This window comes from Strix uralensis, chromosome 7 (assembly GCF_047716275.1).
Source record: "Strix uralensis isolate ZFMK-TIS-50842 chromosome 7, bStrUra1, whole genome shotgun sequence".
Lineage (NCBI taxonomy): Eukaryota > Metazoa > Chordata > Aves > Strigiformes > Strigidae > Strix > Strix uralensis.
Window position 1 is genome coordinate 22,629,794 of NC_133978.1, and position 24,560 is coordinate 22,654,353.

The 24,560-nt window shown below is 42.3% G+C and overlaps 1 protein-coding gene across 3 annotated transcripts; it reads left to right on the forward strand.

Moving 5' to 3' along the window:
* Window positions 1-675: 675 nt before the first annotated feature.
* C7H10orf71 (chromosome 7 C10orf71 homolog) lies at window positions 676-22,821 on the forward strand. Of its 3 annotated transcripts, XM_074874860.1 has the most exons (4): window positions 676-923; window positions 11,178-11,585; window positions 11,703-11,876; window positions 13,795-22,821. In XM_074874860.1, exon 4 carries the CDS (start codon window positions 13,971-13,973, stop codon window positions 18,609-18,611), a length of 4,641 nt encoding a protein of 1,546 aa, XP_074730961.1. In that variant the 5' UTR covers window positions 676-923; window positions 11,178-11,585; window positions 11,703-11,876; window positions 13,795-13,970; the 3' UTR covers window positions 18,612-22,821. The 3 variants fall into 3 exon arrangements, with proteins under 3 accessions (XP_074730961.1, XP_074730958.1, XP_074730960.1); XM_074874857.1 differs by lacking the exon at window positions 11,178-11,585; XM_074874859.1 differs by lacking the exon at window positions 11,178-11,585 and having other exon boundaries at window positions 11,709-11,876.
* The last annotated feature ends 1,739 nt before the right edge of the window (window positions 22,822-24,560 follow it).

A 24,560-nucleotide genomic window follows, 5' to 3' on the forward strand; every position in this document is an offset into this window, starting at 1 on the left:
TGATGCTGAGCCCTGAGAGATCCCCATGACTTCAGTAAGGAGCTCTGTGTTCTCAGCATAGCCCAGGATGCAATCCATTGTTTATATCTGCAATATAAAAACTTAGCTTGTTGACTTCATGGCATATTTCCCCTATTATTCAACATCCTATTGCAGTTCACCAAATGAAACCGAGTGCTGGCATGTGCCTCCCAGGAGGGCGGCTGGTTTTGTTTGCTTTGGAAGGATGGTGGAATGGAGTCCTTACTCCAAGAATGCTGGATACATTTGTCCAGCCTTGATGATGAAATGAGCTATTTATGAAAAAGCCTTGGTAGGACAGTAATGTGTTACTCATATGCATGCTTTTTACACGGTATTTTTAATGGTGACCTTAATAAACATTTTGACTCCCACCTGTAGATACAAAAATGCAGTGCTTTAAGGTTTGAACCACTGGCAGTAGCGAGCCAATCGCACAGCATTACTTTCTGTATTAGTTATCTCTGAAGCATTACCAAAGGCAAATCTGAATGTAAAAATAGCTGATGACTGTTTGTTTCATCTGTCTGTTACTTGACACCGCATGGTTATTCCAATACGTATGTTTGCCTCTTCCCCACCATGATCTCTGTTTGGTTTCCCCTTGCCTGATAACTATTTAAATACATTTTACTAACTTTGGATTCCTTGCTCACTTCACTTCACCTGGCTGGGCAGGTCTGTAAGGACTCAAGGTTTAGCTCCTCCACTTTTATTGTTTTATTTATTTTTCAGTGGTTGTTTCTATTAAGATAACCATGCTCAGAAGGAGAGTCTGAAACACATAAATAATGGGAAGTGCTAATAGTAAGCAGGCTGCTGTAAAATGTGTTGGGGCTTTGACTTAAGGGAAGAAAGCGCAGCACTGCACTGTCCCTGATCACAAAGCTGGAGCACAGAAGGTAAGGACGAAGCGTATGAGTGTTTTTAAAACAGGGAAATGGTGAAGAATGGTGGTGTCTGAGCATGTGAATTTGTGTGCACTCAGGAATCAGTTGTGTAATTGATCAGATAAAAGAAATCAAACAGCATTTATATCTTTTTTTTCAGTGATTAGGGGTGGAAAGTTCTTTCATTTTGTTCAGCTTTTTTCTGCTCTGAAAAGTGCAGAATTGTCTCTGAAATTCTGTGTGTGGAAAGAGACATACATATAGATTTGTATGCAGTGATTACTGTTTATGACACAATTATTTGGTAAAGGGGTATGATCTTTTAAAAAGACCACTAAATTGCCATGAAACTCCATTTAATTGTCCTGCACATTGTGCTGTAAGCAACTTTAAGCAAATATACATTGATTTTATTTTCCAGATGATTTCCTGCCTACAGATAAGATACTCATATAAACTTTAGTGATTTGTATAGGGGTTTGAAGGCATTTTTATTTCTTTTTTTGGAACAAATAGGAAGAGAATAATTTAAATATTTTATAGAGAGCAATTAGTATGCTACAGAGCCTGAAAAAGTAAAATAGTTCAAATACCTAGGCAGTGCTAAGAGGCCACTATAAATGACTGTGACTATGACTTGTATCCAATTTTAATCAGTGGAAAATTTCTTAAATGGCATAAGCTTTTCTGATTCCAGTTGTTGCAGAACCTCTTAATCTGCCATCCCAAGGAACAGCATTTTATTAGCCTAGCTGCAGAACTCAGCAGCAAAATAAGAACAGAAATAATTAAAATTGAGCTTGAGAAGCCAAACTGCTTATGCCTTTTTAAATGGTCTGTGAGCAGGCAATTCAATTAAATCTGAAGAGGGAAAGGTTTTCCAGTAGCAGGTCAAAGTGACCAGTTCACACTGACTTTGTATGGTATTAGCTAGAGGGTTCCTCACTAGTCCTCTGCCATTGCTGGGAGGGAGGCTGGAGAGAAGGAAAAGTGAGAAGAGATAAGAAGGAGAAATAAGCTTTCTGGACAGGATCAACATCCATGGCTATTTTCCTTCACTTCTTCAAGAAATTGACCACGTAAAAAGCAAATGCCCTCTGTTAAATTCTTGAAGGATAAGGCCTGTGGAGAATATTAATAAATAAAAGATTCCCAGTATATTGGAGCCTCAAAACAATTAAATTTCTCCATCCTCTCATGCTTGTCATTAGGAGGTATTTCCATACATATTCACAACTTAGTTACTAAAACAGTTGTAACAGGCACTCACCCTCACCAGTGAACTTGAAGGCCACAGCTGGGTAGAGGTATGCAGGTATAATTGCATCCCTGCACCGCAAACCAAAAGCACATGGACATTTCACTCTGTAGCTTCTTTTTCCTACCTGCTTCTCTGAAATGTTTGTCTTGTCTGTACTTGCACTACTAGACCTGTGCAAAAGGCCCATGAAAATGTAAATCACTCCAAGAACAGGAAAAAAGCCAACTAACCCCATGAGCCAGGTTGGGAGAAAGTGCCACTCATCTGTATCAGTCTTTGCTTTCTTTAGTCTAGCTGAATTTACACACACAGAAAGTTGCTGGCAGAGGCAAATTCTGCAAGTGGTTTTTAGCTGCAGGCTTCACTGTGCTGGCTTGCCTGCAGCCGGGGTGCTGGGTCACACAGAACTTTGTCTACTATAAGTGAGCGGGTGAGTCCATTGCTTTTAGAGCTAGCATACATTGCTTGAGGCAGTGTTGCATTTTGGGACCTGTGGTCTGTGAGCCAGCTGACAGGTGTGTGGGAAAAGGGACAATAGCGGGGGCTGCATGTGTGCACTGATAGAGGAACTTTACCCTTGAGAAAAGCTTGTCCCTCTTCAATCGAGCCTGCATATGTTTTTGGGTGGGACAGTCACTGCTTATACGTACATATCATGTGTGTATTAAGCTCAGTGTTTTGTGACTGTGTTGCTTCTTGACAGGTTTTTATGGCTTTCAAGTGTGTATGGTTGGAGAGACTGCCACCAAGACCGCTGTCCCTTAGCAGTCCCAGAGAAACTGAGGCAGCATTGAAGTCATAAGAGGACAACCCTTCCCCAGAAGTAAAGTTTCCCTCTCCCTTGGGTTCCCCTCCAAAATGATCCTCTTTAGACAGGCATAGAAAGCAGATATTTAATTATAGTCCTAGGTTTCTCTATCATCCATCTCCTGTGCTTGCAAATAATGATACACAAGAAGGCATTAGCTAGTAATGATTAATTTAAATCCTCTGGTAACAGTCAGACCAATCTTCTTATGAGCCAAGCAAGTCAAATAGTGATGCATCTTTATTTTCAGTCTCTCACATATCTACATCCCAGTAGCTTCAGGGATGCTTTTCCTGTTGCTTACTCACTATGTCTGGGGCTGTTTTGGGAACTGTGATAGGGCTGTGACAGTCAGGTACATGAAGGCCACCTAACTCATACTTTCCACTTGGAAAAGATTGAGGTGAAAATCCCTGAAATTTTTTTAAGTGTCTAAAAGAGGTACATGTGGTTAACATTTGGCTACACCTTAACATGCGGAGTCAGCAAACGGCAGTATCTGGTGGTTTACGGATATTGCAGATCCTCAGTCTCAGGTGTGCCTCTGTCTATCACCTTTACCTGGATCAGGCATAAACTGTCATACCTTAAGGTCAGCTTGGCTTGCCTGTCAGCTTCACTGTAGTCCCTTGTACAATTCTGCACACTTCTGATGGCTTCTGTTCTGTTGAAATGTATTTCAGGTGTGTCCCTGTCCTCATCCTTTGCATGTTTCAAAGCACAGGGCTCCATTGTGCAGAAATTGGTGTAAGCACCCAGAACTGTCTGGGATGTTGGTGCAGAGGCAACAACATGTTCAGAGGGAACTGGATCCTGCAAGCCACATCCAGGGTTTGTGCTGGGGCAGTGGGGCAACGTTCCTGGTCATGATGTTGTTCACTGAGACTCTGTTTTGACTGATCTGCTTTGAAGTAGTGACATTAGGACTTAGTCTGTTTCCCCAAAACTGAGAAATTATTCTTTGACTAGGCTTGTGAATGAATGAAGCCATAGACAGGTAGCTAGAATTGACACTTGGGGTGTGGGGGACAATTGAGGAGAAGGGCTGGGAAAGAAGTGGCTGGTAACAGCACTGGGCTGCCAGTGATGCTATTGGTGGCCTGCAGCATTCTTCAGACAGTCTGGATGGTCTCAAAAAGCACTGTGATGACAGCATTGCTGAGGCTGCTGAGGTGCTGATTTAGCCAGAGTCATTGGCCTGTCTCTTAGGGAACAAGTGTGGATTCTGTTTAAAACTCTTACTTTCCTTTCTGTCTTTTGCATATATCCTTTACAGAATAATCACAAGAAATGCCTTAGCATGTGCATTAACTGTAAAAGAATGAGGAATTGCCTTGGGGACCCACCGTTAAATCATAACAATGAATCAATCTCTGAATAGGAAGAGGAAGTCTGCATTTCCCAGGAAAAAAAATTAAATCCTGTTGCACAGTGAAAAGGGCGCTGGAAGGAGCTTCCCTCTTGCTCAGGACAAGACCACTGTTTGGCTTTTGCTCCTCAAACGGAGGAAAATAATATGGCCTCCAGAGATAACACCTGGAGGCAAGGGTGGGTGGGCTCTCCCTGCCCTGTCAAAGTTGTCCCATAGGTGGATAGCTGTCCCATGGCCACCTTCCAGATAGTAGGCAGGAGTAAAGCAAGCCACAGCTTTTGTCCTTCAACTGAAATGGCTCTGTTACGATCACAAATGATTGAGGAGCAGTTTGTCATCAGAGGAAAGATGTTATGTGAATGGATGGTTGTGTGCTTGAGTCATATGCTCTGGCATGTATATAAGCATGTATTTCCCTCCCTGCCACACTGCTTACTCAGGAACTGAGTTCTTTTGACTGCACTTGAAAGCTGTAGCAAGGTGTAAGTAAGAAGTAACTCTATTCCTGCAGCCTGAGCCAGAAAACTTTGAAAACCAAAACCTCCACCTTCTCTTACCCTCTCTGGTACATCAGGTATTTCAGGGTATTGCATGACCCTAAATCCAGTGGAATTCAGTGGGTGAGAAAACCACTTAGAATTTGAAACAATTTTGAACCTAGCATGTACAAATGGCTTGAATTCTTTTCTTTGTAGAAAACAGATTCAGCAAAATCCTTGTCCAAACCCTGGAAATATCCAGAAGATATAAAGGAAAGGAGCAGGTGAAACTACCAGTAAAAGAATAGTGCTTGTTTTCTGCAAGCTTGTTATTTCCTGAGACTGTATCCTGTGTGAGTGGGTGTGGGTCAGACTCTCCTTGTCAAGAAGCTTATATGGTGTAAGTGTAAACTTGACAGTGCAGATGGTATCGGTGTGCTGAGGCTGATGAGGAGGGCAGTGTAAGTGGGGTATGGTTTCAGATTCCCCAGCCTGGAAAGAGAAGTGAGCCATGACTTGTTACTAGCTGCAGATTTCCTTGTGTAGGTCACAGAGGAGAATACACCTGCTTCCCTCTTGTGTCTAACATATTTGCTGGTACCATTACATTTTTCCCATGACAGGGGCTAGTACTGTCTGGCATACTCCTTTACAAGGCATCCAAGCCATTACATTTATTTTCTTGTCCATCTATTTTTCTTCCCTTCCCCCTTTGTCATCTCCCTTCTCTAGCCATTGCGATGCTGTGGTACTCTACAACTTTCCCTCTACTGTGGGAAAATCTCCTTTCTCCCACTCAGGAAGTGAAACCTCTGAAGCTTTCATCCTCTAAACCTTGCTTGAGACTGAATGAAAGGAGATGAATACCTGTCTCATCAGCCAAAATCGTGTCAGTGCTCAGTGAGGGGGCCGTACCAACGCAGTGTCAGTTGTCACCTTGAACTAGTGAGGAAGGCTTGAGTCTTTGTGATCTTGGAGAGATATAGGTATCAAGCACCTGAGGCAGAGCTGAGATCTTTGCAGTAAGTCAGTCACCTGCAAATCTAGATGGATTTCACTATACAATGTAATGCCAAGCTACAGCTCCATACTCAGTTGAGGTTTTTTACAGAGGCTTGTGGTAAAGTACCAAGCCCTATGAAGGGCAGTGGGAAGGCACATTTTTGCCTTAACTGACAAAGGTTAAGTTCTTCTTTTGTGATTCAGAAAACATAGATTTCGTTCCCTGCCCTGCCACAGATGCCCTGTTTGATCTTTGCAAATCAGTCAGTTGAGGCTGAGCCTTAGCTGCTGTTCTGTAAATGAGACAGAAATCCTGATTGCAGTGGAAGAGTTTGTAAGGATAAATAGCCACGAGGTGTTCATGTACCATATTACTGGAGAGCTGTATAAATATCTCAGTGTATAATGACTGACCTGGTTACAGACAGTGGCCTTTTCCAGTCAGACATTTAATGCCAAGAAATGCACTGTTTGGGTTCAGTTGCTTAAATGTCACTTGTCTGTGCTGACTTCAGGTCATGGGAGGAGCACCATCCCTTTGCCTTGTGATTCTTGTAGACGTGTGCTGTTTGTCAAGTGCTGCACCTGCCCCCTTTGCCTGTGTTAGTCATGCACTCTGCGTCTTTGACTTCCTCCATCATGTCTGCATGTTACTGACTCTTCAAAGGCAGTGAATAGGGCTCAGGTAGTGGAAGAAGTGAGCAGGAGTTGCAATAAAGCCTCAGTCCAAATACAACCCTTTCTGAGAAACATCTCCTTCTTCCAGACTTGACAGGCCTCTTGGCAGGATGGGGCATTTGGAGGACATTGGGAAAGGCAGTATGGAGACCATCTGGAAATAACTGTTGGGTCTTTGCCATTGAACCAGAAAGGGAAAGGTAGAGAGTCTTGCCATGATTCTCCATAGCTGTTGCAAGCAGTCTCTGTGCCTCCAATTTTTCTTCATGTGAGGTCTTCATCTCCCAGTGCTTGAAGCTTTGTGGTCTGAGATGAAGAGGTAAGCATTCCAGCTGGGGCCTGGAGGTTCACGTCCTTTGGGGAAAGGATGCAGTGCAGGATACATAACACATGATCATTAGCTAGGTACACTCCCTCCCTGCATTCATGTTTCCACCAGGTTCCACTGACCTTCCTTGAGCTGTGAGTCTGGTGAGACCCTGGTTCCAGCTCCCATGGCAACAGATGCACCAGCTTCAGCAGAGCTCATTGGGAGAAAAATACTTCAGCTGTCTTTTCTTCAGAAAAAAATGGTTTGACTAAACAAATAAAATCACAATCATATTCATTTTAATGACATTTCCCCTAGAAAGATAATTGGAAATTATTTTTTTGATCATTTGGAATATTTACTTAGGGAAATTTCAAAACAAGATCACACTCTGTTGCAATACCATCAGAGTATTGTTTCATGTAGAAAATAAAATGAAAAGTTTCAGTTAATGTTAAATAGCATACACCCTCTCTGACTTAAGGACAGTAATAATATACTATTTTAACTATTATGGTATATATTACATGCTACTTCTCATGGCCTATAGTGTAAAAATAGTGAAATAATCTGAAATATAAATTTCAAAATTTCATTCAGAATTTAAAAAAAATCTTTTCAATTTAATTTTTCTTCAGAATCTTTATTCCATGTGAAATTTCAAAAACAATCTAAATGAGAACATCCTCCCATCACACACACACAAACACATTTCCAAAAGATGATATTGTCCACAGGATGGCAATTCAGATTGGCAGCCAGCTTTGCTGGTCCAGTCTGGGACTGCACATCTACCACACCACTCTTAGGTCTAGATATTCTAGTGAATATTGCAGAAAAGATCAAAATTACTTTGTCCCAAATGCACTGCTATTGTCAGTGGTGAGTGATACAGGTTAGAAAATCATAACTGTACAGAGGACATCATTTGGTGGCATAGCAAAATGGTATCAGTTCAAAAATCCCTTTCCTTCACATGTTGGTCTGAATGCCACATGGTGGTGAGGTTTGGCTCTTCAGAGATGTTGGATTTCACTTTACTGTGGTTACAGTTACTTATGTAGCCTTCTGGATAGTGCACCAGTGTCAGCTTAGGAAGTAGATGTATTTAGAGTCACCAATTCTGTTCTCAGTTATTCTACTGACGTCAGTAAAATGACTCTAGATTTATACCAGTGTAACTGAGAACAGAAGTTGGCCCAAAGTCAAGAACAGTCTCTCCTCTTCGCTGGCCCAGGACAAGCTGTTCGACACACAATTACTGGGCCAAATCATCAAGGGGAATGGACCCAGTCTACACTGGTTTGGTTCAGACACATGGTTCCTTCACCTTGCCTCACCAGTGCAATGATCAAAGATCTGCTGCTGGAATAGCTGAGGTCACCTTGTTCTATGCTAGTCATTTCTGTCAGTGTTTGGGATCTTCACCGCAAGGTGGACAGATCCAGTTCTTCACCTCCATCTACTGGAGCAGGTATTTGTATTTGAGGAAATTGGTTCCCCTTTCCCCAAGCAGGAGAATTCATTTTGGCTGCCTTTTATGACCACAAAGCATAGATGAACATGATCTTGTTGGATAAGGGAAGTGGAGGCTCATGCTAATAGCTTTCATCTTATGGTCATTTTAATCCAGAAGTTGCCTTTCTTGACAGTTCAGGGAAATGTGGCTGGAGCACCACCGTCTCTTTTGCCAGGCAGCTCCCCTCCTTGGCGAGGGTATTGCGATCCTCCTGGTCCATGTGCCCTGAGGGCTGCTCAGAGAAGCAGTGTGCCTGGAGTAGTCCAGGCAGCAGGGCAGATCAGAAAGAGCATTTGGCTCCAATGCAGCCCAATATGACCAGCCCACACACCCTTGGCGGTCCAAGAAGCCCAGCACAAGGGACGTTCAGGTATCCTACACCAGACTACAGAGGTTTTTAATTTCTCCTGGACGTCCTTCTGGCTCCTTGTCTCTGGCAGGGACTTACAGGGTGACCTTTAACTCCCTGACACCATTTTGTCTGTTTTCCTAACTGCACAGTGAAGACAGCAGTACTGTGATCATTGACCGACAGCAGCACACTCAGTAGTCATTCACATACTGATCACTGCTTCCATGCAGGATTTTTTGGTGATATCCAAGAGCCAAGAGAGCTCACTGAGCCAAGCACTGCTCAGCCTAGCGAGGAGCTGCCATTGTCTGTGGGAGCATTGTCTCGGGCTGATCACACATAAGCTGAACAGGCCTGTTTCCATCCAGCCCTCTCATCTGATTATGAGCTCCTGTGTATGCCATGAACAAACATGCACCTATGCAAAAAAGTCATCAATTCATTAGGGATACTCCTATTTCCCATGGTAAGAAGCACTATTCATTGTCACGATGAGCCTCTGGAAGCCCAAAGCAGCAGCCTGTGTGCAAGTAGAGCACACCACTGAATAAAGCTCAGCCAGCAGTCGCCATAGGGCTCTAAGTTTTGCGCTGGAGCTGTGGATGGATGCCATATAGAGCGCACCACATGAAGAAATCAGCTCACAAAGATTAAAAAAAACCCACCTTCCCTCCCTCTCCCTTCTCTTCCCATCCTCAAGGGGAATGTAGTGCTGCTGACTTCAGACTGCTATGGAACTCTCAAGGGTGCTGCCAAAATGCCACTACGATGTCTCATGGCACAGCATTTCAGCCAAATACCAGCCCAAGGGGAGTGGAGGAACCAACCGGCCCTTTATATATTGCAGCAGCAGTGATGTCACACTCTCCAGCGAAGTTTGCTGGTTTGCCCAGCTCCTGTCTAGTGAAAAGAGTTGACATTCAGTCTGTGCCAGGCCAGGAATAGTCTCTGTAATTTAACCTCCTCATCACAACTTGCTAGGCACTTAAGAAAGCCTCCTGTTTAAAAGAGGGGGGAGGTTCATTTCTGATTAAGCTCCTTGAAATCTGTACATTCATGCAAGCTTTTTCAGTAGCTCATATCAGATGATGCCTACTGCAAACACTTCACATGTTTCTCAGCATTTCCCAGGCAGTTCCAAACACCCAGCATTGCTTTCCTCTGTCTTGAAAATAGACTAAATCCAGATATCCTTAAGTGTTTGAACTAGGTGAATCCTGACCTAAGATCAAACACTGCACCTTGCTGCAGGCTGCCATGTTTGTCCAAAAAGATAAAGAAATGGGACTTTACCAGGTTATTAAATCAGCCATGAACAGCTTCGTTGTCCAAAGTTCAGAAGTTACTATCATACTTACACAAGGGATAGTTAGATCAGTACAGTGCTGCTGTTTCCACCCAGTCCCAGTAGTGATCTGCACCTTGAACACTTGATGTAGATACAGCTTTTCCGGCTTGAAACATTACACTGTCCAAGTACTAGTATTATAGCCAGGCAAGACAAGGATCTTCACAACGGTTTCAGAGGCAGTGAGAGTCGCTTCTTTTTTAATCAGTGGCTTTGAGTTGTTTTTGTAACAGTGACTCCATCTAGGAAAATAATTGCTGAGATTACATCATGATCTACATGTTTATTGTTACCCTACTCACTTTTCAGCAAATGTTCTCAGTTTACAAGGGACAAGATGTTTCTTCAGACCTCTGTCCATAAGATCTGAAAGCCAAGCTTCCTCCTAGTCCAGGCACCACTACCAATAAACAGTGATGAACATTGTGCTGCTGGAATTTAGTCAATAGCCCCGTTGATGAGTGAGCCAGAACATAATCACAATCTCCCACGGCTGTGTCAGCTTTGCACAGTTAAGAGTGCCACAGAAGCAGTAAAACTGTAATTTAACCTCTGAGCAAAGAGATAACTAAGTACAGATCTCTGCAGTGATGATGCCTTTTTACATCTGGCTGCAACCAGACATAGCATTGGGGTTTTTTTTCTTTGCTTTTACTTTTTTTTTCACTCAGACATCTTAAACAGACCACAAAAAGCTCTGATTGGTAGAGGCTTGTCCCTAAACTAACACTGACAACTGTCCTTCCTCATGTAAGGTATAGAAGAACATCCCAATGGGTGAGCCCTTGTTGCCACTTTTGCTAGTGTGTTTTGAATATCATGGGCTGACACAAAAGTTTCCTTAGAGGAAAACCTTGCTTCAGGAAAATCTACTGTATCTACACCTTTGTGCTATTTGCATTACCTCAGGGCCAGGCAGTTCTCCTTGTTGGAAATGGATATATTCTTGCAAAGAGTAAGCAAACTAGCCTGAACCTTGGGGGTCTCCACAGCAAAAGGACAGCAGCGATGCACATTCACCACAGCTGAGCTTTCATTTAGCATCTCCTGCCTCTGATTCATGCATGGAAGCAAAAATATGTTTTGTTTACTGCCCCTCACCATCAAGCTGTCCACCTTTCCTCTCCTTTATAACAGGGACAGTGTAAAGGATGGACTTTCAAACCTCAGCTGCATTGGTTCCCAGTCCACCAGATTGATGTCTATTCCTGTTGGCAGTAGGAAGTCATATACAGGTGGAGTGGAGGCACACATTTTCCTCTGCAGTCCCTCTGAAAGAGAGGCACAGCAAGGACGTACACAGCAGCAGGGAAGAAATCATCTGGCACAACCCCTCTTTTTAGCCTGAAGACGTCACCCAGCCTTTGCAATGGGCAGACTACCAGGAAACCATTGCTCACTCAGCTGTTAGCCCCTGCTGGTGATACAAGAAAGTGCTGGGGGTTGTGATAGTTGTTTGCTAGGAACCTGACTGCACTCCACGAGCTACCAAACCCTCAAGATATCTGGTTATTATCACTCTGGGATGAATACCTGTCTCTTTTGGTAAGAAAACCAGCAAATCACTCCTAAAATGGTTGTAAAATGTGAATGAACAAATAAATTAATGAATATAGCATGACATAATGACAGATCATGTAAACAGATGTCTCTGTGTTCAAGTTACAGAGTTCACTTAAGATCAAAAAATGCTGAAGGTTGGAAACATCCTTGGACACTACTTCTGTCAAATCTACATCACTGGACTATTTCTACCTCCTCACTAAAGATGATCAGAAATGAAGCCAAATACAAACATGAGAGGGAGTTCTGAAGATAAGCAAAATTATATGGCAGGTATGTACCTGTACTGCCCACTCATATAACAGTTAAGAATCAAATCCAAGAGTGGAATAACCTTTCATTTGTCTTCTCTTTTTTTCTTGCTGCATTATACACAAAAATGTATGTGCAGTGTGGGGAGTGAAACTCACTTTTGAAAAATCTTTGTATAAAATAAAATGGAGAAGCTCTATTAAACTCATTTTATTTCTGGTGTAAATCTATTGTAGTTCTGCATAAGTCATTGGAATTGTATGGCTGGAAGGACAGAATCAAGATTCACTGTGATACTTTTAGTCTAAAAATAGGCTGGCTGAGGTTTTTTTTAATAGAAAAGGAGGGTGAGGAGTGTTTTCATTTGAAGAAACAACTGAGCCTGAGTAATTCAGCTGATTAAGCCCAGTTACTCTGACTTTTTGTACTTTGACCAGCACTGAGTCATCACAGGGGAAAACATGCCCTTTCCAAGAGTTTCACTAAGATGGGCCAAAGGTGAAATCATGGATTTGGACAGCTGGAGGGGCTGAAATCTGGATCTGGATTTTGTTGTTCAGTTCTACAGTGGATTCAGGCTTGAGATGGAGACAGCTTCAGGCTTGAGATGGAGACAGCTTCCATCTCAGGCTTGTAGAAGCTGCTGTAGATGTGAACTGTGGTGTTTCAGCTCATCACAAGTTCATGATGCAATTGTACTAGGAAATGGAGATACAGATCAGACTTTAAGAAGTAGGTTTTAGCTAGCTCTTGAATATGCTTTTAAATTGAGTCTCACTGTAGTTTAGTCAATACCCTGCTTAAGCCCCTGAATGTGAGAATAAGTATCTAAAGAGTTTGCAGAGCAAACTTTAAAGAGTTTTAGTGTATAGATTTCAAGTATAGCTTAAGGGTCTATTTTGCTTTTGCTTGTTCCATCCAAAGATTCCCCCATCCTGTCTTCAGACTGATGTGGAGATAGACAAAAACCACAATGCTGTGGGCCCTGACTGTGCATCGAAACCAGGGATTAATGGAAGGCTGTGTATTTTATAATTGTGTTGAATGGGTTACCGTTTGCTCTCAGCAATTCTGGAACTGAAACCAAATGTTCCCTGTGCTCCTTTAGTGGGTCTGCTAGAGTCCCCTAGGCACTCCTGCCTTCTGCTGGCTAAGCTGATATTAGCAGCCTCTCACTTTCAATATACCAACCAAACCGTATCTGGATATGAGTGGCTAAAGGAATTTACCCCAGCAATATTTGCTTGGAACATGCTAATGGACAGTAAATCCTCTTTACCTGTGGTGCCATTCTGCTTTCTCAAACAAGGGTCCAACTCACGGTAATTGTCACAGCAAAGCTTCAGCCTGATACAAGCAGGTTCTATAGACTTCATTTTCCACAGTCATGAGCTAACAGATGAGTGAGAATAGAATCTTCTATAATAACTTTATTTTTCACAAAATATTTTAAATTATAATCATGATGTCTTGCCAACTAGGTTTTATCAACTTTTCTTTCATTTTGGACATCGTGTGCAATGATATACCCAGTGACATTCTTTTTTTAAGTAAGATTTCTCCCTTTCTATTACTACTTCTTCCTGGCCAAAAAATGGCTAACCTTCGCTAAATACATGCACAGCACTTGGAAGCATTTATGGTTGGAGGTATGGAAAGGGAAGCACTTGAAATTTGGCTCTTATATCCTTGTTTAAGAGCCCAAGTAAAGAATCTGAAGTGAAACCACTTTTTTTTAATGGCACTTTCCAGAAATTAAACTATCTACCATGAGCTAATTGAATTGACCAAAATAACAATTATTTTTCATGTATTGCTAGCACCTTGTTTAGAGTATATGTAGGAGCAAATTAGTCAGTGACTAATATATCTGGAATATGCTCTCTGTCTGATAGTGTTGATATAGAAAAATTATAATTTATAATTTTTGGCTTTGCAGAGAAGAAAGTTTCCTTCAGCTATTCCGTAAGATGAATTGATGTGCAACAGCACCATCTGGAAGAATTGCTTTGTGCTTGTGAATTGCAAACAGCTGAAACCACCCAACACAGTTATCTGCCTATTTGACACCTGAAATTAATCCTTTGGATAATTCATTCATGACTCCTATGAACAATGCAGGGAAATAAGAAACATACAGAAGGACATAGTGACTCCTCAAGTATTGGGAGTCTCCTGGATGACACAGACAGAGAGGTGAGCAGCCTCACAGACCGGGCTTTCAAAAGTTTGTGTGTGGCAGAACTTGAAGACTCTTACAATGAACCAGATCTTGCCATTTCACCTGACTTTGCCCTCCAGTTCTCTGCTAAATTTCACCCAGGGACGTTAAACCATGCAATCAAGAAAAGCAATGTCTGTAACAAGCTAACAGCAAGAAACAATGAACATACAATATGGGCTTCCACATTCCAGCAGCTACCAAAGTGTGTTCCAGAGGAGAAAAGGATTGCTAAAAATAACACCTTTGCCACAGAAAGGAAAAATCTGAATTTGCCAGTCCCTGGTCCAAGGAACAGTAAACATGTTTCGAAAGTGTCCTCACTGATTAAGACATTTGATAAGACAGCAGACCAAGGGTCAGGAGGTTCCCTGATAGCCATTAAGCAGCCCATTAAGAATAGCTTTCAAAAATGGAAATTAAGTCGTGGAAATGATATGGCTTGGTGGGATGACACAGACATTTTAAGCATCCAGAAGGAACTTTCTGAATTTTCTGAGGCTAGTCAAGGTAGCCACTGTCTCAGTGGCAAACATGAGCCACAGAAAAGATCTAATAAAATAGACCTGAGTTATTGTGGCTCTGATGGTTATTATCCTGTGCTGATTGAGATGTCAAAAGTAGCCAAGTCAAATTTTTCCCGTTCTTCTAAAAAGGCTTTAAAAAACAGAAGTGTGAAAGTTAATGAGCCAGCAAAAAGAGGTAATTTTCTTCACAGTGAGAATAGTGCTTTTGAATCATGGAATATTCATCACAAAAAACTGACTGAAAAGGACAAATTTGTTGATATAAAAATGAAAAAGGAAGGTCTTACATACCTGGAAGAAGCACCGTTTATTAAAGGATCCCACATATGTGAACGTCAGTTGCCACCTGTCAAAACCACTGTTGCTAAGAAGCAGGAGGAAGATTTTCAGATGAAGCCAACTCCACCAGAAGCTGCTTTCAGCATCCCTCTCCAAACTGTATGTGTACCTCAGGGCCCCTTCCCTTCAGAAACCGAATTTCCTGCTGCTCTTCCTCCTGCACCCCCTGCTAGGGTACATGTGCACCAGGGTCCTCCTCGGCCACCCCCTGTCCCCCAGGTACTTCCTCCTCCACTCCCCACCCAGCAGGGCCATCCACCAACACCCCCAATCCCTGAAGCCCCTCCTATGCCACCACCCCCAATTCCAGCTCAACTTTCCCCTCCTGCCTTGTCCCAGGCCTCTGTCTCACCTCAGTCCACATCCTACAGGATGGTTTCACCCTCAGCTATGTCCCAGGCACCCAATCCATCTCCACCAAGACCCCTGGCCACCTTAACTGAAGGGGAGGCTGTCGGTCCCCAGCTGGGTAATACCTGTCCACCCTGGAGGAGACAGAGGGCTACAAAAGAGGCAACAGAGAAGAGACAAACTTCAAAGGAGAAGTTCACAGCCAGTAATGAGACGTGTTCATTGTCTAAAAAGGCAACTGGTGCCAAGCCTGATATGGATGTGACTCCTCTGGCTAAACAGGTAAACTCCCCTGGATCGATCAGTCCCTCTTTCAACATCACCGAACTCTTAACACCCATCATACCACCAAAACAGGAGATGGATGCTGTTGAAAGTGAGTTGATCCCACTGACACCTCCTCCCACTGAGAGCACAGCATCAAGAGACCATGAGGGGAGTGCATTTGGTGACTACACATCTCGGGATAGTTACAAATCGAAAGCATCAAGTCTGTTATTCAACTTGAAGGATGTGCGTAAACGTGTTAAAAGCATTTATACCCCTTCTCCCCTGTTAAGGGCCTTGGAGGAGAAAAATAAAACTAGGGAGAATATACAAGAGAGTACAAAAATGAATGCCACACTCCCGACTTTACAAGAAAAAAGTAACAAAAATATTGCAGAGGAAGATGAATCAAGTGATATAACCTCCATATTGTCTGGCAGTGTTCACAGAAAGGACAATAAAGCTGATTTAACTGGACACTTTACAGACAATTACCTGACTTTAAGTTCACCCCAGACAACAGCAGACCTTTTATTTTACCAAACTGGAGACAACTTGCAGCAAGACAATTCAAAACACAAAGATCTGGTTAAAAACACAAGGGATAATGAAAACTTGCCTTTGTTTAGACATGAATCAAGTGAACCTGATTTAAGAAAACATGTGCAGTATCCAGCACTGAAACCATTCAGTAGAGACAATGCAGCTGGGCAGCCCATGCAAAGTCCGAGTGTCCAGGGTGAGGAAAATGAGAGACAGGCTGCTATTCAGAATGAAAATTTTACCTTCAAAACACTCCCAAACCAACACTCACCAGCAGAGGATGTGCCTCACAGTGACACCCAAACCAATGTGGTGGTACTTGGCCATGAAGCCCAAGGCAAAAGAAGCACTAGTTCTTCGGAGCAATCTTTCGTCTCCACAGTAGAGCAGCCACTTCAGGAGGAGCCGTTTCCACCAGTGCCCCTGATGCAGAAGGCATGCCTGCAGGAAAGCCAGAGGACTAAGAGCGAAATAGGTGCAGACAGTAACAAAAGCCACAAGGAGAGAGGGAAAGATGTTGGGGAAGATGAACTGGAATATTATGCTTGTATCATCTCTGGTACTGGTGCAGCAGAGAAGAGGGAGGGGAAGGTTACTGGGAATGAACAGAGGAGCTTGATGAAAGAGAAACTAAGTAGAGAGAAAAGGGAAGAGACCAACAGCATGGATTCTTCTTCTGACGGTATGAGGGAGATGTCTATCCCCAGGTCTGAAGAACCACAAACACCACCATCTTCAAGCTCAACCAAACCCAGTCTTTTTATGATTAAAGATAACACATTCAGATCACCTCAGGTAATAAGGGCTGTCAAGCTGCCACTGTTCAGGTCGTTTTCCCTGGATGATACAGTGAGCAGCAGTTATAAGGAAATGGAAAGTAGGTTGATGCCCCCAACGGAGCACAAGAAGCAGCACCAAAACATGTTGCATGCCCAGGAGGTAGGCTGGTTGGCATCAAGGCGCAGAGGGCAGCAGAATGTGAGAGATGGAACAACTGACAGAGGGAAAGAGGCCAGTGAGCCTGGGTCTGCTTCAACAGCACTGGATCCCAGTCTTCTGGAAGATAGAGAGAGCTTTTCATTAGGGAAGCTGATGGAAGAAGATGGAGACACTTGTGCTTTGTTAAATAAAGTTGAGAAAAAGAATGAGGAAAGTGTCTGCAGAAGGAAAGAGAAGCCCCAGACTAGGAAGACAAGACACAGCTTAACACAGCCAAATTTAGGTCTGGAAAGTGACCAAGCACAAAACAATCCCAGCTATCCCACAGAAAGAAAGACAAATTACTTTAAGAATCGTCATTTATCTAATCGCAGAGGTGGCTCTTGTGCAAAAAAAATAATCACTAGGGAGACAACTTCCCCTGTGACTGGCTTCATATCAGAGGACCACACATATTCTCCTGTATCCCATGAAGCTTTAGAGGACATCCTACATACAGAAGGTGCACCGGTTTTGTTAGACAGTCATGTATGCTCATCTGTTACAAATCCCAGGTCAGGCAGCATGATGCACTCTCTTGCTGTCGGTTTGTCGTCAGACAAACCAACAATTTCTGGCCTTAGAGAGACAGAGGATGTTACAAACCCTGCCTTGCTGAACATGGCATTAAAGAACCAAGCTGATATGTCTTCAGAAGAGATACTTGATTTAGCAAGGAGGAATCTGCTTTCTGATTCTGGAGGGGAAGCTGAGAGACTGGAGCCCAGGGGACTTGGGGAGAGAGCAGCAGGCAAGCCTCCTGCTGTGCCACCAAAAACAGAAAAGGCTCTGCGACGGGCCAAAAAACTAGCAAGCAGGAGAAAGAAAATGCAAGAGCAGCAGAAAAAACATCAGACTGAGCATACAGATACTGTAGGGAGAAAGCCTTCTCATTCTGGACAGACATTAGCATCTCCTTCACGCTTGGGATATTCTCATCTTCATCCTGCTCCTCACTCAACTTCTATTCCCACAGAAACCAGTACAGGAAGACCCAGTGGTACATCAGCAGTAAGCCCTTCACCCTCTTCAACCCAGCGTAAACTCCTCCAAGACCCTGACTCTGGTCAATACTATGTAGTTGATTTACCAGCTGAAGTTAATTTAAAGACATTTTATGACCCAGAAACTGGCAAATATGTTCAAGTCTCAGTCCCTTCCTCAGAAGGGAACTTAGACCAGCCCCCCTCCTCAGAAATTACGAATTCTCCCTATGTCTCCTATCCTAGAGTGCTGCCTTTACCAGCTTCATCTGTAGCAGTGCTAAAGTCACCTTCTCAGCTCTCTGAACCTACCGAGTTAATACCAGCTGTACCAGAACCAGCTGAACTACCTGAAGATGGTCAACAGGACCACAGGTACAGTGAAGTTGTGGATACTCAGCCCTATATTGAACCCACCTCTTACTCCTACAGTCAAGACACTGAAGAAACTCAAGTTCGTGTAGGAAAGGACATGAGTCCAACCCCAAATACTGACATAGTGTCCCTCACTGATTTAGACGATTTTGCTGCTGAAGGAGTATCTTGAAAACTGAAGTAACAAAATACACCAGCTAGTGTTTTTAAGAACTGTCTGGACAGACACATGCACATGAAAGCACATGCAGATTTGATGTTTGTACAACACTTTATGTCCGAATCTCATTGTGGTTTGGGTGGGAAGGAAAATGAAAGCTGACCACATTGAAAGATGCAAGGTGACGATCACTCTGAAGAAGACTGAAATTGAGTAAGCACCAAATTATCAGTGAGATGAAGGGGCAATGCCAGCTAAACAAATAAATATGACAGTATGAAGCCACTGCTTGCTGCTGCTGCTGCTTTGCCATTATGGTGGCTGGGATTGCCAAAGCAAGTGTCCTTTTGCCCAGATGTGTTGCATGATATATGACACAAAGTAAAACCTATGAGACCATCTTATCCATCCTATGAGACTTAGGACAGATGCTGCATCTACTGAACTTTCCTCACTCACTGCCTTTGAACTATATCAACAGGTAGAAAGCATATGGCTTACAAGTATGCCATAAACCCAAGATTCATTTTCTGCACACATTGATTGCCCAGATGTAATTGACAAGAAGATTGTACACTGGATGCACAATACAACAGCCCTGTCAAAAAAGCTTTAAACAACCAGAATACAGTTGCAGCTGCTCTAGACTTCTCATATACTTTTGCAGCATCCTCTAATATGCTGCTGAATTCTGTATACTTCTTGATAATCTCCAGATAAGTTCCCCTAGAGTCAGGGGTTATTTATAATGCAGCTTAAAAATTCAACTCATCTTGATACTTGGCCTAAAATATTTTGGTAAGGAGCAAAGTTGAATGAAATCCCATGACAGTATTTAATTTTTTGTTAGGATGAGAAGATCTTTGGTTATTATAATTGAAATGCATGTTGTTTTGTTTTGTCTTCAGACTCCCACTGAAATACAGCAATAACTTTTAAAATCTGAAAAACATACCTATTTTGGTCTTGTGAACTCTGTGATCTTTTTTTTAAAAAAGGGTATAAAACATCCAAAGTATTCATTTCCATAAAAGTATTTCTTCGAATTATCACTTTTCTTTGAAAGATCTGTATCATAATATCACTCATCCTTGCGTAAGCTCTTCTTTATCATCATAGATAATGAGACAACCTTGGTTTAAAGGTGGAAAAATTGAATATAATGTGCCTGCTTATAAATATCTATATTTGGAGTATTGGTTTACTTTTTCTCTGTCTCATTTTCATAGTTTTCCCCAATTAAAACTGAAGTGCAGGAGCTCTAAGGTAGAACTATACCAGTGACTATCAGCCTGATTCACATCTTAGGCTATTTTTGCAGGATTGTTTTCAGTTAAGCTAACTCCTGAAAAGAAAGGGAAGCATCAGGCCTTTTGTTAATAAATACAGTGTGGAGATGGGACACGGGTAGTGCTCCACTCTCCCAGTTTTAATATTTATGATAGAGGTTTTCTTCAGTAAATTCTTAATTTCTCAGGACTGAGGCTGCTCTCAGGGCACAGAACACTTGGTAGTTTGACGCTGTCCCTAACCTGAATGCAGTTCCCAACCTTCCTCCATCCCTGACAAGAGCCATGCATTCAGAACCTGTCCTGGTCCCATCAGGCACTTCCTTTCGCCAGTGCTATTTGCTAAAACATTTCCCTTAGAGGGGCTAGACAGACACTGAGGGCATCTCTTCATTGATTTCAGTGGGGTTTGGATTTCACCTTTTCTAAGGTTCATTTCACCTGTTATGCAGAGTTGTGTCAGTTTTGCCATTTTGTGATTTGGCAGGGACAGTTACAGCAGAGGTGTGGGGTAGAAGCAGAGAAGCTTGTACTGGTTTGGTGTGGGTTTTGAGCACATTCAACCAAATACCCATATTTGAATAAACATTTATTGTTCAGTCTCCACCCTTGAAAGTTTTCAACACCTGACCGGATAAGGCCCTGAACAACCTAGGCTGCCCTCTGAGCTGACCTTCCTTGAACAGTAGGTTCATCCAGAGACTCCTGAGATCTCTTGCAGCCTGAATTATCCTATGACTTTATACTGCAAATGTTAACATTTTTATACCAACTTTGACTTGGAACTCAGAAAATGCAGTTTCCCCTGGGAAAGGACTCATTTTGAAAGAAATAAAAAAGAATTTGAAAATCAAGAGTGTTCCAGGAACAAGGATCAATTTTCAAGTTTTTAAATTAAGGGAAATATTTTTTGGTTTTTTTGGTCACAAACATTTTTCTAAACTGACATGGTGCCATTCATGTTGCACTTCTCTGTTGCTGTCACTATATACAGCATAATGTCTATCCAGTATAGAGCAGAATGTCATCTACATGTTAAAATATGGATAAATAGATCTATTAAAGTTTTCCAGGGTACATTTAGACAGAACCTACGTAATCTGAAAGTCTAGCAGAGTGCACAAGCCATTTTTTTTTGTTTGATATTACAAATTTAAATGCCCTTAATAGCCACAAGTCAAGTGGCAGAGTCTCGGAGGACAGGATAAAAGCTTGCTTTCCAAGGGGAGGCTGTGGATACAAAGTATCTGTTCACAGATATAAAATAAATGGTAATTTGATAAGCAAAATATACAGCTGCATTAAAAAAAAAAAAATCCCTTCTGCTTGGTTAATTGTCATTTGTTTTGTAGATGTTCACACTTCTCCTTGTGCACCCTTTTCTTCAGGGCCTTCTTAAACTCTTACTGTGGAGAATGGGATTCTCCAGTATACTACTTCTAGGTATGAGAGGAAGTCAGAGTGTATTTTTCACTCTGCTGTGAAGGTAAACTGAAATGTGGGCAGCTGAAAAGGAGCCAGTCCTAACTTGGATACCAAATACATTTCAAGTAGGACTTCTTTATTTTGGCCAATCCTTTCTGTTAGCTTAAGGGAGCTGCATTCACAGCAGACTGTGTCTCTAAACATGCACATCCCAAAGGGAGTTTTGACCTAGAGAATATGTAGCTAAATGAAACAAACAGAACTGGGAGTTTTGAAAACAAATATGAAAGTGGCTCTCATCATGCATCCAGAGCTTTCCCTAGAGTTATTTGCCACAAGGAGTGAATGATATTATAAAAGTGTTGCTCCAGGTCCCAGCCTGGTGCTGAGTCCATTTGAGTATGAACCCATCAGCAAACCTGTCTGTGGCCTAGACCACGCTGTTGGCCAACTTCTTGCTAGGCCATGGGAGTGTGTATGTACAAACACACACGTGCATGCGCATAAACAACCCTATTTATATGTAAGTATTTTTTTATATATATAATATACCTATAAAACTTCCATTTGCATATCAATATAAGATAGCAGTAATGCTTGCGATGGTGAACTCAAGATATTTGTGCGTTAAAAGGAAGCCAAATGACACCTTTTCAAATAACAAACATTTTTCTTTCCTTATTCTTTTCTGTTTCTGTTTGTTGGGAGTTTTTTCCATTGCTGCTGTGGGAAACTAGGACAGAGAGGTCATTATTAGGTAAAGTGACAACTGTGAATTCACCTCTTTCTTTGAAGGAGGGGGGGGCTATGGGAAATGTGCAATAGTCACGAAAGCAATTGTAGGAAAGCACTGTTTTGTGGGGCAAACAACAGTGACATTAAATCATAGGTTAAAAAGGTGTTGCGACAAACTAAGCTGAATTCTGCCTTGCCAGCAGACAGTGGTTAGGACTAAAGTACACAGCAAGCTCCTTGCAGGCACAGAAGTACAGCAGGCTGAAGGGAACAGAAGGCCATTGCTTTCACTGCTCCCTTCTCCTGCACGTGGCCTTTTTTGTGTGTTGCATTTCTTGGTGCCCTGAGGCTTGTTTACAGTGGTCATTCTTCCTTGGCAGACATGACTGAGGCCAAACCTGGCTTACCTAGTCTTTAGCTCTAGGGCCAGAACTGCCTCCCTCTAAACCTCCTTCTCCTTCTGGGGCAACTGCAAAACCTTCCAGTCCAGTTGTCACACAGCAGACTTGGACTGCCATCCCTCAGCCTTGACTCTGTCCCAAGAGCTCAAATTTCCTCATGCAAACTGCTAGATTTGTTTTAGAGAGTGCAGTTTAATTGAAATGGCCTGGATGTGTGGATTTTTATTAACTCCTCCTTGTGTGTTCAGTGCCTTCCTACATCTGTCCAAGAAAATGTGTGTCATCAGCATGTTCCATCAATGCAACTGTATTTGCAAATAAGTAATTATTTATTAATTAATAAACAAAATAAATGAGACTTGTTTTACAATACTGGAATGACTTCTAGCCAGATTTTTCATTGTAATTATGTCTCGTTGTAATTTTATCTCCATCTATGTCAGCAGAAAAAGCCGACAACATTGCAGTGTGTGTTTGTGCATGTGTGTGGTACACAATCAAAAGATCTAAGAGATGAGTGGATGCAGGACTTCCTCCCCCTTCCTCCCCCTCCTGAAGAGAGGGAGCAGGAAGCTGGGCAGAAACACCTTTGGCCCAGGACTCCTGTGAATGTTCCCACCCCTCCCTGCTGTGTGAGGGCAGCGGTCTGGCCAGAGGACCCTGGGGATGTGGTACCAGCACTCAGTCCAGCAGCACTGGAAGAGGATCACCTTCTTCCCATCACCCAGAGGACAGCAGGGCTTTTGCATTCTCTATGGCCCAGCCACCTCGGGGAAGTTACCAAGTGTGTAACTTCACTTTTTTGTTACTAACTAGACTGTATGTAATCTCCAAAGTCTTGTCAGTGATGGTTTTACATTTCTCCTCAGTTTCTCTTATTGTCTGCTGGATTATGAAACCCAGCAGAGACTCTTCTCAAAGTCATTTTGGCTCAGTCCTTGTCCAGACTGGCAATTTTATTTAGATCTGCTCTGCTTTGATCCATGACTAGCCAAGCAATCCTTGCTGATGGTGAAAATGTTAGTGTAGTTGAAATATAACAGAGAATAAACAGAAAAGTTGGCTAGTTATGTTTTTACCAGAAATCCACTGACAGATTTGCATATCTGTATTTGAGGGATATACTCTCTTTCCTTTCTGAGTAAATAAAGAACTCTAAGTTTGATCCTCTGTCTCACTGAAAAGCAGCATCAAAAGCTGGTGATATTGTACATGATGGGTTACGTGGGCTCTAGTGAATACATACAAATGTGTAATTTGGAGCAACTGGTGTACATCAGTCATTTTTATTAAAGAAACTCTGCTTCAGAGCCTTACAGGAGATAGAAAGAACAGAACACTTGAGTAAATTGAGCTTCAATGTGGTTTGGGGTTTTTTTTTTGTGAAATGCTCATTATAACAACAGAGGTCAATGATTAATTTATTCTGTCTTTAGGATGATTATTCTGGTCTTATGATGATCTTACATTCACCACTGTCCCCCGATATTAAAGATAATATTGTAATTATGGGGTTTAAATGGACAGGGAATGACTGAAAATGACTTGAGGTCTTCCCTTTCTTCTTTTTTATATTCTCAAAGTTTTCATGATGTTGATTTTTTACATTAGACAGTCAGGTCTTTGGTACTCTATGGCCAGTTAGAGACTTGTTTCTAATATGCTATTGAACATACTTAGAAAGCAGCATTTCAATAGTGCAGAAGAGAAATCATTTATGTCCCAATTGCCTAAAGCTCTGTGTTTTTATTAAAGCAGATTTAACTCAAGCCTTTGGGGAAGCAGCTTGCAGTGCTAAAAGATAAACACTTTCCCATGTCAAAGTCCATATCGTGTACTTTGAAAGAAGGAGAAGGGGAAGACTCTGTGAGAAGCAGGGACAATCTTTGAAATCCTTCTATCAATGGAAAGAAGTTGAACTCCAGCAAAAGGTAAAAAATGTTCAAAGCTGGAGGTATGCTTTGAAAAGCCAGGGCTTGTCAAAGTCAAGCTGCCTGGCAGGCTTGGAATCCCTTGTTCTGGAGCTCCCCAGTGTGTTCACACTCCTGCCCACTTGCATTCAGCGTCAGAGTCTCATCTTCTCACAACTGTCCCTCCAGTTGCTTAAAACT